The sequence below is a fragment of the Rhododendron vialii genome, chromosome 2a, assembly GCF_030253575.1.
Source record: "Rhododendron vialii isolate Sample 1 chromosome 2a, ASM3025357v1".
NCBI lineage: Eukaryota > Viridiplantae > Streptophyta > Magnoliopsida > Ericales > Ericaceae > Rhododendron > Rhododendron vialii.
The window spans coordinates 1,064,339-1,079,932 of record NC_080558.1 but is presented as its reverse complement, the minus strand read 5'-3'; the positions used below and the strand labels follow the sequence as shown (position 1 = coordinate 1,079,932).

General features: G+C 39.0%; 1 protein-coding gene across 3 annotated transcripts; it reads right to left on the bottom strand.

Annotated features, from left to right (window-relative positions):
* Positions 1-1,149: 1,149 nt before the first annotated feature.
* LOC131317690 (uncharacterized) lies at positions 1,150-11,214 on the bottom strand. Of its 3 annotated transcripts, none has more exons than XR_009197376.1 (3): positions 4,167-5,518; positions 3,010-3,066; positions 1,150-2,367 (listed from the first exon to the last, which is right to left on the bottom strand). XR_009197376.1 is itself a non-coding variant. In XM_058347252.1 (3 exons), exon 2 carries the CDS (start codon positions 5,314-5,316, stop codon positions 4,177-4,179), a length of 1,140 nt encoding a protein of 379 aa, XP_058203235.1. In that variant the 5' UTR covers positions 5,317-5,351; positions 11,099-11,214; the 3' UTR covers positions 1,150-3,066; positions 4,167-4,176. The 3 variants fall into 3 exon arrangements, 2 of the variants coding, with proteins under 2 accessions (XP_058203235.1, XP_058203236.1); XM_058347252.1 differs by adding an exon at positions 11,099-11,214 and having other exon boundaries at positions 1,150-3,066; positions 4,167-5,351; XM_058347253.1 differs by lacking the exon at positions 3,010-3,066 and adding an exon at positions 11,099-11,214 and having other exon boundaries at positions 1,150-1,860; positions 4,167-5,351.
* Positions 11,215-15,594: the final 4,380 nt, after the last annotated feature.

Genomic DNA, 15,594 nt, shown 5'->3' with positions numbered 1-15,594 from the left:
TCCGATCGTGATTTGGTTAATTGTTGAAAAATTTTGAACTTTACACTTGAAATTGTTTAACTAGTGGAGAAAACAAATTTTGGTTACGTTTGTTTCAATCTTTTTGTATACACCAAGGGGAATTTCTCCTAAACTAATTATATACTTGAAAAGACATTTGGTATTTTCTTAATGTGAAGTAACTTTTGTTAATTTTTCGACAAATTTTTTGATACTTATCATTAGTCTCAATGAGAGAAATCGAAGTTGAAAAAAATTTAAAAAAGACAAAACTAAATGACAGTAATACTATATTACTACTTTGCAAGGAGAAGTGCTAGCCGTACCGACCAATTTCAAACCGAAACCGTACCGACGGCCCCTCCGGGCTGTCTCCGGCCACCGGACGGCCGATCCAAGCCGTTCAAAAATTCTAAAAAAAAAAACCGAGTGGCCCTACGCGAGAATAAACGGCATCCGATGTGTGTAGGGTGGTTAGATCGAGTACCCTATTTTTCGCGTATACATATATACACGAGTATACACGAAAAATAGGGTACTCGATCTAACCACCCTACACACATCGGATGCCGTTTATTCCCGCGTAGGGCCACTCGGTTTTTTTTTTTAGAATTTTTGAACGGCTCGGATCGGCCGTCCGGTGGCCGGAGACAGCCCGGAGCGGCCGTCGGTACGGTTTCGGTTTGAAATTGGTCGGTACGGCTAGGATTTCTGCTTTGCAAGATCTAACTTTTCATTGTACAAATTCGACAGCTCAGGACCTTCTTCCTCATGATATTGATAGCTCAAAACCTTTCTTTACGAACGGCGTTCCACCGTTACTTGAAAATGTTGCAAGGCTAATATCGTTGGTCTTAAATTAAACCTTTCAACATGACTTGATAAACTGCACACCTTGGAACAATAATCCTCTTCTCCAAACTCATTGAAATAATTGTTGGAGTTCTTGCAATGAATGGAGACTCCCTACCCATTATATGGACAAAAAATTCCATCACTCCTCATCTTATCCTCAGATTTCATCATAAAACATCGTTGTTTCTACTTTTCTTTTCCTTCTTTTTTTTTTTTGAGTAAAAAGATCATCCCAGTATATTAATCCGAAAAAAATTACAACTAAAACAAACAACTACAAAAACAACCACCTAGTTTACATGATCATATGATTGATTTCAATGTTATACCGGATAATTACTCCCAGAATGGAGCCAAACTTGTTCAGCTACCAGACAGCCTAAGAAGGTTGGCATCTAGACTTGTTAAGCAGACATTATAGAAGATGAGCTTTGCAGAAAATTCAGATTTATGAATGATTACAGATAATCTGCAGTCACAAAAATCAGCTAATCCAGAGTTCTAAAAGCCATCCTTGAAACCCAGACCTAAAATACAGAATCCAATTAAACATAATCTTCTTGAATGAGTCGTATCAGCCTGCCAACTCCATTCATTTCAAATCCAAACCCAAACACAACCTAACATTCACCCAAGAAGTTAAATCAAGTGGCATGAGACAGCAACCAATGGCTTGCCCCAGAAAGTCGCGAGGTCAAGTACCACGAAGTCCAAACATTCCAAATCTTAGGACCATTGGAGGAATGCCCGGGTGTTAAACTTCAGAACCTGGGTATTGGTCGAGGTCCGCGCAAGCTGACCCGGACAGACCGGTTATCAAGAAAAAGAAGAAGTTAAAACAGTTGTTACATGTTGTCTCTTAAGCCTCTAGGATGTACTCAGCAAAATCCAAAATGGCTTTGACACTCTGAAAAGCAACATTAATATCTCTTCAATTTGCAACTCACCATATTCAGCACCTCTTCTCGCACTACGGTTGTTGAGTTGAACTTCGGTTGGTCTCATCTGCATGAGTTTTTTGAAGTCCTGCATTAGTGGTTTATCTGAAAATGACAGAATGTAATCACTAGAAATTGTTAGGTCAACAATAACTGTCAGCAATGATAGACGCATGCAAATATGTAGCTGTCGCCAATATGGCAATAGAAGATACAAAAGAGCAAAACAAACCAACAGAAGTATAGAACAAAATGAAACAAGAACAGTTATTTTTGTGTTCTTGAAAACAATGTCCCGGTACACTTGGCCTTTCGTTAAGTAGCTAGGGAGCACGGTGAGTAAGCAGGTTTTCTGGGGCTTTGAAGCAGGGCATTGTCTCATAAAAGAAATTTGTTTGCCAATAAAATGAAACTTCCAGAGAAACGAAATCTTCTTTGCCTCTGGGGCGCCTCACCCCAGTGACCCCACCCCCGCTTCTGATTTGGTTAAGGCATTTCTCTTGTGCCAGTCTCAGCATCCAAAAGCGATCTGGGCAACTTCTTTGATTCATCAAATCAGTTACAAGATCATAGCCTGAAAGCTCAGAGATAACAGAAAACAGCCACCAAACAGAGGGCACTATCAAACTCACAGGCCAGAGCCGCCAGAGCTAATGAGAACACAACACAACAGATAAAAACAAAGCAATAATGTTACATTGGCTCTAGGAGGGGAACCTTTGAAATACAGGAAACCGAAATACATCAACCAAAGGGAACACAGTAAATTTCAGTAACAGGAAAACTCAGAGATAACAGAAAAAAAAAAATATATAAATTAACATAGTTAACGTTGTTAGGGAAAGCCTAGGAAAATGCCATAAGCACTGTCTATCAAGGGGGAGAAATAAAACAAGATCCAGTATTCTTCCTCACAAGAGAACCAATGTCGACATAGAGGCCCAAACTCCAAAAGCCGGCAAAAGCCTATTGTCCCTCAGGTAGGCTCAAGCATGTTTGGTGGTTCTTCAGCATTCTTACATGTCCCTCCTCCACCTAAAAGACTCTCTCCACCTAAATTGCCCTACCCAAAGCCCCAAATAAAACCAACTCGCCTATCAGTGGTCCCTTCGCCTCTCTTTTTTTACTAAGAAAACAACAAAGATTTGATACAATATTTGATCTTTCCTGAGATTGTTGATCCACAAATGAGGAGCATGCTCAAACAAGAGCTTACCAGAAATACTGAAACCACATTGCATGATCCATAGCAGCAAGGCCAAAATATCATCACCTTTCAAATGGCAGAGACGATAGCCGCAAAATCAAAGGCATCAGAAATTCAGTCAACAAATGCAAGTGACACTTACATTCACTATTCAACAAGATATGATATATGGGAAGACAAAGAAAACAAAAATCAGTACACATGAAAAGAACACTAGAGTTGTATGGACATAAAGGGCCACAGCTTAAGGGTTGAAATATAAAGCAATCTCACAATTTGACTGGAAAAAAGTACGATGAAAATGAAAGAGAAAGACTCCAGTTGCTGGACGCACATTCACTGATTGAGAATCTAGATTCTTGTCTTATCACGGTAAAATAAAAATGCAGTATTAGCAACAGGACTAATTGGATTTCTTTTAGACAATGAATATCAACCATAAAAGAATATTTAACAGAACAAATAGAAATCTTTAACACTAAAAAAGTGAGAAAGCATAGTGAGCAAATTATCACATGAGCAGGATATGAAACACTTCAGAATGGCAACCATCAAGATAGGATGGGGATTGACCCTGAGCTATAGCTCAAGAGGTCGTGAGTGGACACTTTGGTGCCAATGTGTGAAGGTTTCAAGTTCAAGTCGAGCAACGATGTTGGCCTACCAAGTAATCTAACTACACTAACATCCTACCGTGTGGCAATAGCTCAAGAGGTTGTGAGTGGACACTTTGGTGCCAATGTGTGAGGGTTTCAAGTTCAAGTCGAGCAACGATGTTGGCCTACCAAGTAATCTAACTACACTAACATCCTACCGTGTGGCAAAAAAAAAAAACAGATAGGACGGGGATTCAATGGACCGCAATGTCAAGTTTCAAACTCAATTTTCAAAAGTCTTTAAAATGAAGTGCAATTGATTCCCAAGAGGCGAGACTTAAATTAAGAGAACCAAAACAACATGGCAATTTATGTTAAGCAACGGTAAAGTTGCTCCATTGTGACCTGGAGGTCACAAGTTCGAATCGCAGAAACAACCTCTCTGCTTGCAGGGTTAAGGTTCTATACATCAACCCTTCTCCAAACCCAGCAATGGTGGGAGCCTCGTGCACTGGGTTTTTCCTTTGTAGTATTAAAAGTACATCTTTAGCTAGTCCAAACTTATCGTACCATATCCTAATTAGTTTCCGTGATCCAGCTTTTCATTGTACAACTTCAATAGCTTGGGAGCTTCTTCCTTCTTCCAGCTCCAAATCTTCTTTAGGAATTGCTTTTCAGGATAGTTTAGCAATGTAGTCAAGCTAATATCACTAGCCTTGATTAAACCTTGCAACAACAAAGCTTCATAAACTGCACTCCTTGGAACAACCCTTTTCTCCAAGCTCATTTGAATAACTCGAGGGTCTCTAGCAATAAACAAAGGCTCCCAACCCATTTTGTTGACGAAAAAATCCATCACCCGATTGATCTTATCCTCGGATGTCGTCATAAACCATGGTCGCTTCTTAAAAGCTACAGAAATCTCATCCTCGGTCAAACCCCACTTCCGATAAATCTTAACCTTCTTGTTCCATGTAGATTTAGTCATCGCCCCTAACACTCTGATCGCCACGACAAAATTCACTTTTGAAGGACTGAAACCCATTTTCTGTACCTCCTCAACAACCCGTCTAAACTTATCGTAGCTCATCATGAATGCTCCAGGTTCATTTATCAACAAATATGTAATACTGGAATCTGACACACCGGTTTCTCGCAGTGTTGCAATATTGGGGTTCATCCGAGTTAGCTGATCCAACGAAATACGGCGGAGGCGTTTCATAGCAGCCATAGCTTTCCCTTTGGATTTAAACAGATTACTAACGAAATCAAATGCTGGGATGATCGTATATTCCAAGCTGCTCTTCAAAAATAAGGGACTTGAAGATGCTATTCTGGCAACATCTGCGCTTGAAAGGCCTCTAGATTTGAAAAATTCGAGTTTGGGCAAAAGGTTTTTCTGGGCATCGCGTCCAAGTACCCGAGGGAAATTTCTAATAAGGCTTGAGATCTCGGTTTGGGTGAAACCATGGTTCTTGAACAATTCCACGACCACGTCTGGCTTGTGGGGATTATCAAATTTAATATACTTGGACGCGGAGAGAGCTTCTTCTGGAGAAAACCCGAATGAGTTTATGAAGTAATTGACCGTGAACGAGTGTTGATTTGGTGAATTTCGGACGGATTTAGGGGATGATGAAAAGGGGTGGGTTTGATAGAAGTAGACAATGCGGGGGGATGGCGAAGCTTTAGCAGCAGATTTACTGATAAACTTCAACATTTGAAGGAATTTTCAGCAGGAGTGTTGGAAGTTACCTGTTATCCAGAGGAGCTCTTCACAATTTTGAAGATGTTCCCCAAACGTTTCATTCAAGAACCCTTTAAACCCTTCCGAAAGAGAATTCGAAAAAGAAGGTTTTCTGCATCTGGAAAGGAAAAAGACTTTCAAAGTGACAACGCCGTATCACAAATTTGTGATAGTAAATTTTACAGAAAGTCTACACACATACAATTTGTGCACAGATTGTGCAAAGATTTTGTTGTGGGGCCCACCACGGATTCCACACAAATCATCCAAACCGTTCATTAAATGTAAAATATTTTTTCAGGGGTCCCCGTAAAAAATAATCTCAATCCGATACCTATAGATACTCGATCCAATCGTATAACTTTTCATTATCCGAAAATCTGAATGAAAAGTTAGATGGTTGGATGAAGCACATATAGGTATTGGATTGAGCTTATTTTTTACGGGGACCCTTGAAAAAATGTTTTACATTTAATGAACGGCTTGGATGATTTGTGTGGGACCCATGGTGGGCCCCACAACAAAATCTGTGCACAATCTGTGCACAGAAATCTGTGTGGATAGCACAGCTCTTTTAATAAATTTTAATAGGGGAGTGAACCAGATACTACAGTTTATCCCTAGGAACCAAACCGTTGGCAAGTAGTTCGAGGCTTAAGTTTGACAAAGAAGGCTCTGTTTGAAACTTATAGAAAGGAAAAGAGAAGAAAAGAAAAGAAAATTAAATTTTTTTTCCAATCATTGTTTGATTGGAAAAGTGAAAAAGAAAGAGAAAAAAAATTAAAAATTTTAAGTTTAGTAAATAGTAAATTATCCCTCTTACTTTTCTCCATTTTTTCTTTTCCTTTCCTTTCTTTTCTTTTCTATAGGTTCCAAACAGAGTCTAGCTCAGCTTGGTTTGTTTTAAGTAAAAAAAGCAAAAATTTTGACTCGTTTAATAAACAATTGGAGCTAGAGTTAGCCGTAGCATGGTCAGTATCTATCATGTATGAACTCGGTTTATAGAGTGTCGTCTTGTGTTGGAACTCGAACTCTCAAATACAAAGGTGTTTGAGCTCAAATATCCCTAAAGATCGGATCTACTCGGCTCGTTTGCAACCTACCCTTGCTTAAGCTTTCATTGCAAAGGAGAAGGGAGTGGTGTGGGATCCATGCCTATTTGGTTCGCTAGCTTATTCGCCTATTATGTTGGTCGTAAAGTGTTTGAGCTAGAATATTCTTAAAGATTGGCTCGACTCGGCTCACTTACATCATACCCCTATGTAAGTTTTCTTTGCAAAGGAGAAAGGAGTGGGGGTGGGATCCATGCCTATTTGGGTTTGGGTGGGATCCATGCCTATTTGGGTTTGCTAGTTTAATTCACTTTTATTCTTAAAATTAGTGTTAAGACTGCTGCACGTAATCGCATGCCCAGTCTCTTGAAATTTGTTAAAAGATTGGGGAGTACTGATCAAGGTAGTCTTTTATCTCCAATATTAACTCATGAATAACTACAGGATCTTCATGTTTTTATATTCCAGAAAGGGGAAAATTCTCATTCCAAAGGAGAATACAAAACGATTAAATTGCACAGCCCGGGGGATCAACGAATGGGGTGGGGGAGGAAGGGGATCAAACGAAGTTACAATTCAAATCTTTAATCAACAATCGAGATCATCAAGGATGGTTTGAACTTCTCAATCCGCGCTCGATCCCTTCAAACAGGACCTCACCGCTCCCTGGCATTTCAATTCAGTGACAAAATTATCAATACCCCTCGCTGCGCCCATAGCACAAGCAACAGAAATTGACCAAGCTTCAACTGCCAACGTAGACAAAGGCTTGATTCTGCCATAATTAGCATCCAAAAAACTTCCCCTCTGGAATCATGAACTATGACCGTGAACCCTGCATTTCTATCAGATGGGAAAAAAGGCCCGATCACAGTTAACTTTCAAAATCCCATCCGAGGACATTGCCATGAATGATCATTACTATCGCCAAAGGAATTGGGTTCTTTTTAACTTGAATGATGATATCAGCAAGAAAATCATAATGAAGAAGGAAAGTTAACTTAGCAGTATTGAACTATGTCTACTAAATTAAATGTATTGAACAATGACAACTAAAATCTTTGTAATGATAAAGACTCGATATCAAAGAGTGAAGAAACACTTTCAACCAAAGTACCAAACGAACTGTGGATGACGTAATATAATAAGACACCACCGTTACAAAATGACAGAGAATCTACAATGTGCAGGGTTTTTTTTTGGATACGCACAATGTGCAGCTTCAAGTTGCATATTTACTATGTGAAGTCGCAGGACTTGAACATGCTCACTAACAATAAAATTTGTATCCATTCCACTCTAGTTTGAAATAGGAGGTGCATATAACCAAGAGTTAAACCAGGTGCAACAAGGTGTATGATGTCAAGTTGGTATCAAAGAGAGACATCCTTAACTAATCAACTCTTTTCCTTATACCCATATCCTAAGTTCCTAACTACTTTGCAAGTTCCATCTGCTTTCTATACAACTTCGATAGATAAGGAGCTTCTTCCTCGTAACAATTAACAAACTTCGCAAGGAACCGTGTGAGCACATTACGTTAACAAACTTCATAAGCCTGCAAAATCACAAGTTTTCCCCTCGACAGGAAAAGAAAAATGACAAGTTAACCAAATCACCAAATGTTGCATTGGTATCCAAGGAGGACATCCTTAACCTGTCCACCCTTGTCCTCATCCCCGTGTCTTATTTATTGTGCAAGATCCAACTTTTCCATATACAAGTTCAATAGTTCAGGACCTTCTTCATTGTGATAGCTCAAAACCTTCTTTACGAACAGTGTTTCACTTCTACTTAGTGTTGCTCATCGCCCTAACAACCTTAAAAAACTCGCTTTTGAAGTACTAAAACCCATTTTCTCTACATCCTATACGACCTGCCTAAATTTATTGTACCTCACCATGAATGCTTTAGGTTCCTGTGTCAATAATAATATTGGAATCACACACACCGATTCCTCCCAGGGTTGCAATATTGGGGTTCATATAAGTTTGTCTACCAAATGAAAGAAGGTAGCAACATTTAATAACAGCTATAGCTTTTTCTTTGGATCGAAACAAATTACTAATGAAATCAAATGATGGGATGATTGACTCTTCCTAGCTGCTCTTCAAAAAAAAGGGACAGGTAGATACTATGTTGGCAACATCCGTGCTTGAAACACCTTTAGATTTGAGGAATTCGAGTTTGGCAAAAGGTTTTTCTGGGCATCCCGTACAAGTACCCGAGGGAACTTTCTAATAAGGCTTGCAATCTGGGTTTTGGTGAAACCATGGTTCTTGAAGAACTCCACGACCAAGTCTGGCTCGTGGGGATTTTCAAATTTGACACACTTCGATGCCCATAGAGATTTTTCTGGAGAAAATCCATATGATTTTATGAGGTAATTGACTAAGGAGTAATGTTGATTTGGCAAATTTTTTATGGATTCAAGAGATGTTGAAAAACAGTGGGTTTGATAGAAGTAGAGAATGCGGGATGGTGAAGCTTCAGCAGCAGATATGCTTATAAACTTTAACATTTGACGAAATTTTCAGCAGAAGTGCAGGAATTTACACAAGTTTGAATATTTTCCCCAAAACCCTTGACTTTCAAGTTTCAAGAACCCATTAAGGCTATAAACGCTCTATGGATTGACCATCTGAAAGAAAACATGAATACGAAGATTTTCTGATCTAGAAAAGAAAAAGGCATTTCAAAGGAGAAAACGCCGTATTGCAATTTTGTGATAATTCAACAGTGTGGAGTGAACTAAATATTACAGTTTACAGTTTACAGTTTACAGCAGCAAGTCAGCTTTTTAGTAGTTCCGGAAAGGTACATTTACAGAGCTAAACCATGCTTGTGTTGCAGTGATGAGATAAAAAAAGCAAACTACTAAAAATCTGACTAATTAACATATTGAACTATGTTAACTAGAAGTCTTTGTAATGATATAGATTTGATATCGAAGAGTGGAAAAACATATTTCAAACAAACAGTAGATGATGTAATATAATCAGACACCACCACTACAAAATGACAGAAAATTTGATGCAACACAATATTCAGCTTCAACCTGCAATTTTCCAGAGTGAAAACGAAGGATTCAAGCATGCTCACTAAAGATAACATGTGTATCCATTTCGCTCCAGTTTGAAATAGGAGATACATATAACCAAGAGTTAAATCAGGAGATGCAAAACAACAGGTAAATTGTGTGCCAAGTTGGTATCAAAGAGAGACATCCTTAACTAATCACTATCCTCATACCCATGCCTTAAGACTCGTAACTACTTTGCAAGTTCTAGCTTCTCTGTATACAACTTGAATAGATCAGGAGCTTTTTCCTCATAACAATTAACAAACTTCATTTGGAACCATGTGGGCACCCTGTGTTAACAAACTTCACTAAATCCGGAATTCTTCCCCAAACAGGAAAAGAAAAATAAAAAGTTAATTGCATTGCTAAATATCACATTTGTATCGAAGGGGAACATCCTTAACCTGTCCACCCTTATTATCATGATCCCCATATCCCAATTACTTTGCAAGATCCAACTTTTCATTGTACAAATTCAAAAGCTCAGGACCTTCTTCCTCGTGATAGCTCAAAACCTTCTTTACGAACAGCGCTTCACTTATACTTAGAAATGTTGCCAAGCTAATATCGTTTGGTCTTAATTAAACCTTTCAACAATAAGGCTTGATAAACTGCACACCTTGGAACAATCCTCTTCTCCAAGCTCATAGAAATAATTATTGGAGTTCTTGCAATGAGCGAAAACTCCCAACCAATTTTATTGACAAGAAATTCCATCACCCGATTGATCTTATCCTCAGATTTCGCCATAAACCATGGATGTTTCTTAAAAGCTACAAAAATCTCATCCTTGCTCAAACCCCATTTCCGATAAAACTCAACCTTCTTCTTCCAAGTAGATTTACTCCACGACCCCAACACTTTTATTGCTATGACAAAATTCACTTTTGAAGGACTAAAACCCATCTTCTCTACCTCCTCCACAACCTGTCTAAACCTATCGTAGCTCAGCATGAATGCTCCTGGTTCACTTGTCAACAAAAACATAATAATGGAATCCGACACACCGATTTCTTGCAGGGTTGCAATATTGGTGTTAATCCGAGTTAGATGATCCAACGAAGGACGGCGGCATCGTTTCATAGCAGCTAAAGCTTTCTCTTTGGATTTGAACAAGTTAGTAAAGAAATCAAATGCTGGGATGATTGTATTTTTCAAGCTGCTCTTAAAAAAAAAAGGGACTTGTAGATACTATTCTGGCAACATCTGCGTTTGAAACGCCTCTAGATTTGAGAAATTCGAGTTTGGGCGAGAGGATTTTCAGGGTATCGTGTACAAGTACCCGAGGGAACATTCTAACAAGGCTTGAGATCTGGGTTTGGGTGAAACCATGGTTCTTGAATAATTCCACGACCAAGTCTGGCTTGTGGTGATTTTCCAATTTGACATACTTGGATGCCGAGACAGCTTTTTTCTGGAGAAAACCCACATGATTTTATGAGGTAATCAACCGTGAACGAGTGCTGATTTGGTGAATTTTGGACGGATTTAGGGGTTGATGAAAAGGGGTGGGTTTGATAGAAGTAGAGAATGCGGGATGGTGAAGCTTTATTAGCAGCAGATTTGCCTATAAACTTGAACATCAGACCAAATTTCAAGAAGGAGTGCAAGAAGAACTTACATTTGACGAAATTTCCCAAACGCGTTTGGAGATTTCCCCCAAAACCTTCTTCTTTGAACAACCCTGTAAACCCTCCTTCGTGTGCCCCTCTGAAAAACAACTTGAATATGAGAGCATCTCCGAGGAGTAATTATTCAGTGGTACCCAATATCGCTTATCTACCATGTATTGAAAAAGAATTGATCTTCACACTATTCTTTTTGATATCTACACTTCTTTTTTATTTTTGAAAGTGTATGTATTGTTTTTGCTAAAAATAAAAAAGAGAGTGTGGATATAAAAAAAAAGTGTAAAAATTATTTTCCTATATTAGTGTGGGGTTTATTTATACACGTAGTAGTATGCCCAACATAAATTTGTGATGGAGAAGGATATTTGGGCACCACCCACATGGTGTCCAAGACCGGGACGGAGGTGTTGTAGTACACTCACCACACCACACAGTGTAGGCGTGTAGTGTGGTTAATCCGGCCGTCTATTTCGGCACTAACACCTTGGAATTTAATCCGAACTCTTACGGATCTGAACCGTCAATTGTTTGAACTAAAATCCGAGTCGTCCATTGTCAAAATGGACGGCTAGACCAAACGGTATAGTGCGGGAGTGCCCTACAACACCCCTGGATCCGTCCAAGACCACCCAATAATTTTTCATCTCTAACCCGGCTCTCTCAAAATCTAGGGAATTGATTTTGACACTCCCAAAGAAAAGTGGAAGTGCGGTCATCAATTTGAAAAATGCCAAAATCATTCCCCAATCTCTATTTTGGAGACTCATAATAATATATTTTATATTAAAAAAGTAAGTTTAGAAAATACAATTATTACTACCAACTCCATTTCGCATTCTCTACTTTCATCTCCAAAACTTCTATCCCAAATTTTCTTCCAATTCTTTAAAATGTGTAATTTGGTAATTTTGAAATAAAGAGAAATGGAAATGAATCTTCTCATTTGGTAGGAGAGTCTCTGTATATAAAGAAAGAGTCTCCAAAATAGAGACCCCAGATGGAATTGGGTTGGACATACTTAATTCCCTCGAATTGAAATTTGGTTATGCAAAATAAAGATATGGAGATGGTTTGTCACGTTTTACTATTTTTCCCAGACCTATAATACAGAATCCAATTAAACATAATACTTCTTGAATGAGTCCTATAAGCCTGCCAACTCCATTCATTTCAAATCCACAGACCCAAATACAACCTACATTCACCCAAGCCAGCAACAAATGGCTTCCCCCAGGAAGTTGCGAGGTCAAGTCCCATGAAAGCCAAACATTCCAAATCATAGGACTACTAGAGGTTTGTCCGGACGTTAACTTCAGGATCCCGAGATTAGTTCGAGGTCCACGCAGGCTCACCCGGACACCTGGATATCAGAAAAAAGAAGTTAAAATAGTTCTTACTAGTAGTTGTCTCTTAAGCCTCTTGGATCTACTCAGCAAAATCCAAAATGGCTTTGACACTCCCAAAAGCAACTTTGATATCTCTTCAATTTGTAACTCACCATGTTCAGCACCTCTCCTCGCACTACGGTTACGGTTGTTGAATTGAATTTCGGTTGGTCTCATCTGCATGAGTTTTTTGAAGTCCAACATTACTCGTTTATCTGATATTTGATGTAATCACCAGAATTGTTACGTCAATAATAATTGCCGGCAACGATAGATGCATGCAAATAAGTAAATGTTGCCAATAAAAGACACAAAGGAGCATAACGCAACTGAGCAGAAGTATAGAACATAACGATACAAGAACAGGTATGTTTGTGTTCTTGTAAACAATTCCCGGGTATACTTGGCCTTTCGTCAAGGAGGTTAAGTGGGCAAGGAAGAAAGGTGAGTGATGGGGTTTTCTGTGGCATCAAAGCAGGGCCACCGATATGGTATAACTTTCCGAGAACAGAAACTTTTTTTGCCCTTGGGGCGCCTCACCCCAGCCCCGCTTCTGATTTATGCAAGGCATTTCTCTTGTGCAAGTCTCAGCATCCGAAAGTGATCTGGGCAACTTCTTTGATTCATCAAAACAGTAATACCATATTGTAGCCTGAAACCAAGCCCGTGGAATGGTCTAGACTCTAGAGAGTCTTTTAAGAGATTGTTTTCAAAAACTATTACCAAAGAGAGGGCACTACCAAGCTCACAGGCCAAAGCTAATGAGAACAAAACACAGCAGATTAAAAACAAAGCAAATAAGCAATCACGTTACATTGGCTCTAGAAGGGGCGGAAAATGCTGAAATCACTCACTTTAGCTTGAGGAACCTTTTAAGTACCGGAAAAACATCAACCCAAGGGTACACATCGACAATATAAATCAACATAGTTAACGAATGAGGGCAAGCCCAGGAAATTGCCATAAACACTGCCTATCAAGGGGGAAAATATAACATATTTTACCAGACTACTAAACGAAGGGTTGATGATGTAATATAATGAGACACCACCATTACAAAATGACCGAGAATTTGATGCACCGCAATGTGCAGCATTTTTCCATAGCGAAATGAAGGACTCAAACATGCTCACTAGAGATAAAAAAAAATTGTCGCCTCACTCTAGTTTGAGGTAGGAGATACAAATAACGAAGAGTTAAATTAGGAGAAACAAAAAAAAGGTAAATTGTGTGTCAGGTTGGTATCAAAGAGAGACATCCTTAACTGATCAACTCTTTTCCTCGTACCCATGTCTTAACTACTTTGCAAGTTCTCGCATCTCTAGGTACAACTTGAGTAGATCAAGAGCTTCTTTCCTCACAACAATTAACAAACTTCATCGGGAACCAAGTGGGCACATCACGTCAACAAACTTCATTTGCCTCTAAATTAAGAATTTTTTTCCCAAACAGAAAAGAAAAACAAGTCAACTGCATCGCGCAATGCCTCATTTGTATCCAAGGGGGACATCCTTAACCCGTCCACCCTTATCCTCATCCCCGTGTCCTAATTACTTTGGAAGATCCAACATTTCCTTGTACCAATTCAATAGTTCAGGACCTTCCTCATGATAGCTCAAAACCTTCTTTACGAACATCATTTCACTTATTCTTAGAAATGTTGTCAAATTAAAACTTTTGGTCTTAATTAAACCTTTCAACAATAAGGCTTGATAAACTGCACACCTTGGAACAATCCTCTTCTCCAAGCTCAGTGAAATAATCAGAGGATTTGTGGTAATAAATGAAAACTCCCAACCCATTTTATTAACAAGAAAATCCATCACACCATTGATCTTATCCTCGGATATCATCATAAACCATGGTCGCTTCTTAAAAGCTACAAAAATCTCATCCTTTGTCAAACCCCATTTCTGATAAACCTCAATCTTCTTGTTCCATGTAGATTTAGTCATCGACCCTAATACTTTAATCGCCAAAACAAAATCCTTACTGTCCTCAACCCTAGGACTTAAATTACCATGATGCTTAAAGGGCCTTGATCTCCTTACTGTCCTCCAGTTGTTGGAAAAGAGAGAGCACGTATTAGCTACCGCCCTACAGGTGCAAACAATGGCTGTTGGGGCTTGAGCTATGACTTGGAAAAGGGCACTAAACTCCAAGTCAAAACCAATCTATATCTCGCATTCCATTTACTCCACAGGATGCTAGGGGTTTGGATGAGAATGTTGCTGCTTCCTGCCCTTAAGTGATATGAACTGAAAAGGCCCAGAATAATAACCAATACAGCGTTGAAGTTCAACATTAACACATAACAAATTAAATGGACAAACATTGGAAGGGTGATATAAGTACCAATTAACCACCAGAGAGCTCCTTCCATCCGTAGAGGGGAAGAAATGAAACCAGATTTTGTAAACTCACTTAGAAGAGATCCATGAGCAGAAAATCCAACAAAGCCAAGAAAACCCATTTCTACCTTCTGACCTCAGCATTTGTTGCTACTCGTGCATCTCCAATAAATGGGTTGTAAATTTGTGGGTTCTCAACCCCGTTTCTTCACCAGACAATCCAAACCGAAAGAGGTGAAATCCGTTAACGAACTAACAGATAATAATGCTAGGTTAGTCTTTAAAAGTGAAAGAACAATCTGGACAAGAAGGCCCCAACTCCCAAGTATAATGGCCCTCCAAATGGAAGGATAGCCACAAAATCAAACGTATCAGAGAGAGTATTAATTCTAACTCATCTCCATGTCATTTACTATACAAAATTGTGCTTAATCTTGGGAAACGATAGCTGCGTTCTACTTCAGCTCTTCACAGTCCAATTGTGCAATGCTAAAAGACTAAATGGGAACTGAGAAGAACTAAAGGTGGAATGTGGATGTAATTCCTAGGATAATCTCCAAGAGCATAGGTTTGTTTATAAAGAAAAGCTCAGGAGAGTTCCAATGGAACATTAAAGCATGTCATGATGTACTAGCACCCTGAGTGCGAGAGATCAAGGGATAAGTCACTTCCTTAGCTGATCATTAACACTCTCTCGTCCTCTCCTCCAGCAACACACACAGAAGATAAAATTCGCAATGCAAAAACCAT

Bases quoted from the DNA above. Each gene is read 5' to 3' on its own strand.
- LOC131317690 (XM_058347252.1), bottom strand. From the start codon at position 5,316: ATGTTGAAGTTTATCAGTAAATCTGCTGCTAAAGCTTCGCCATCCCCC.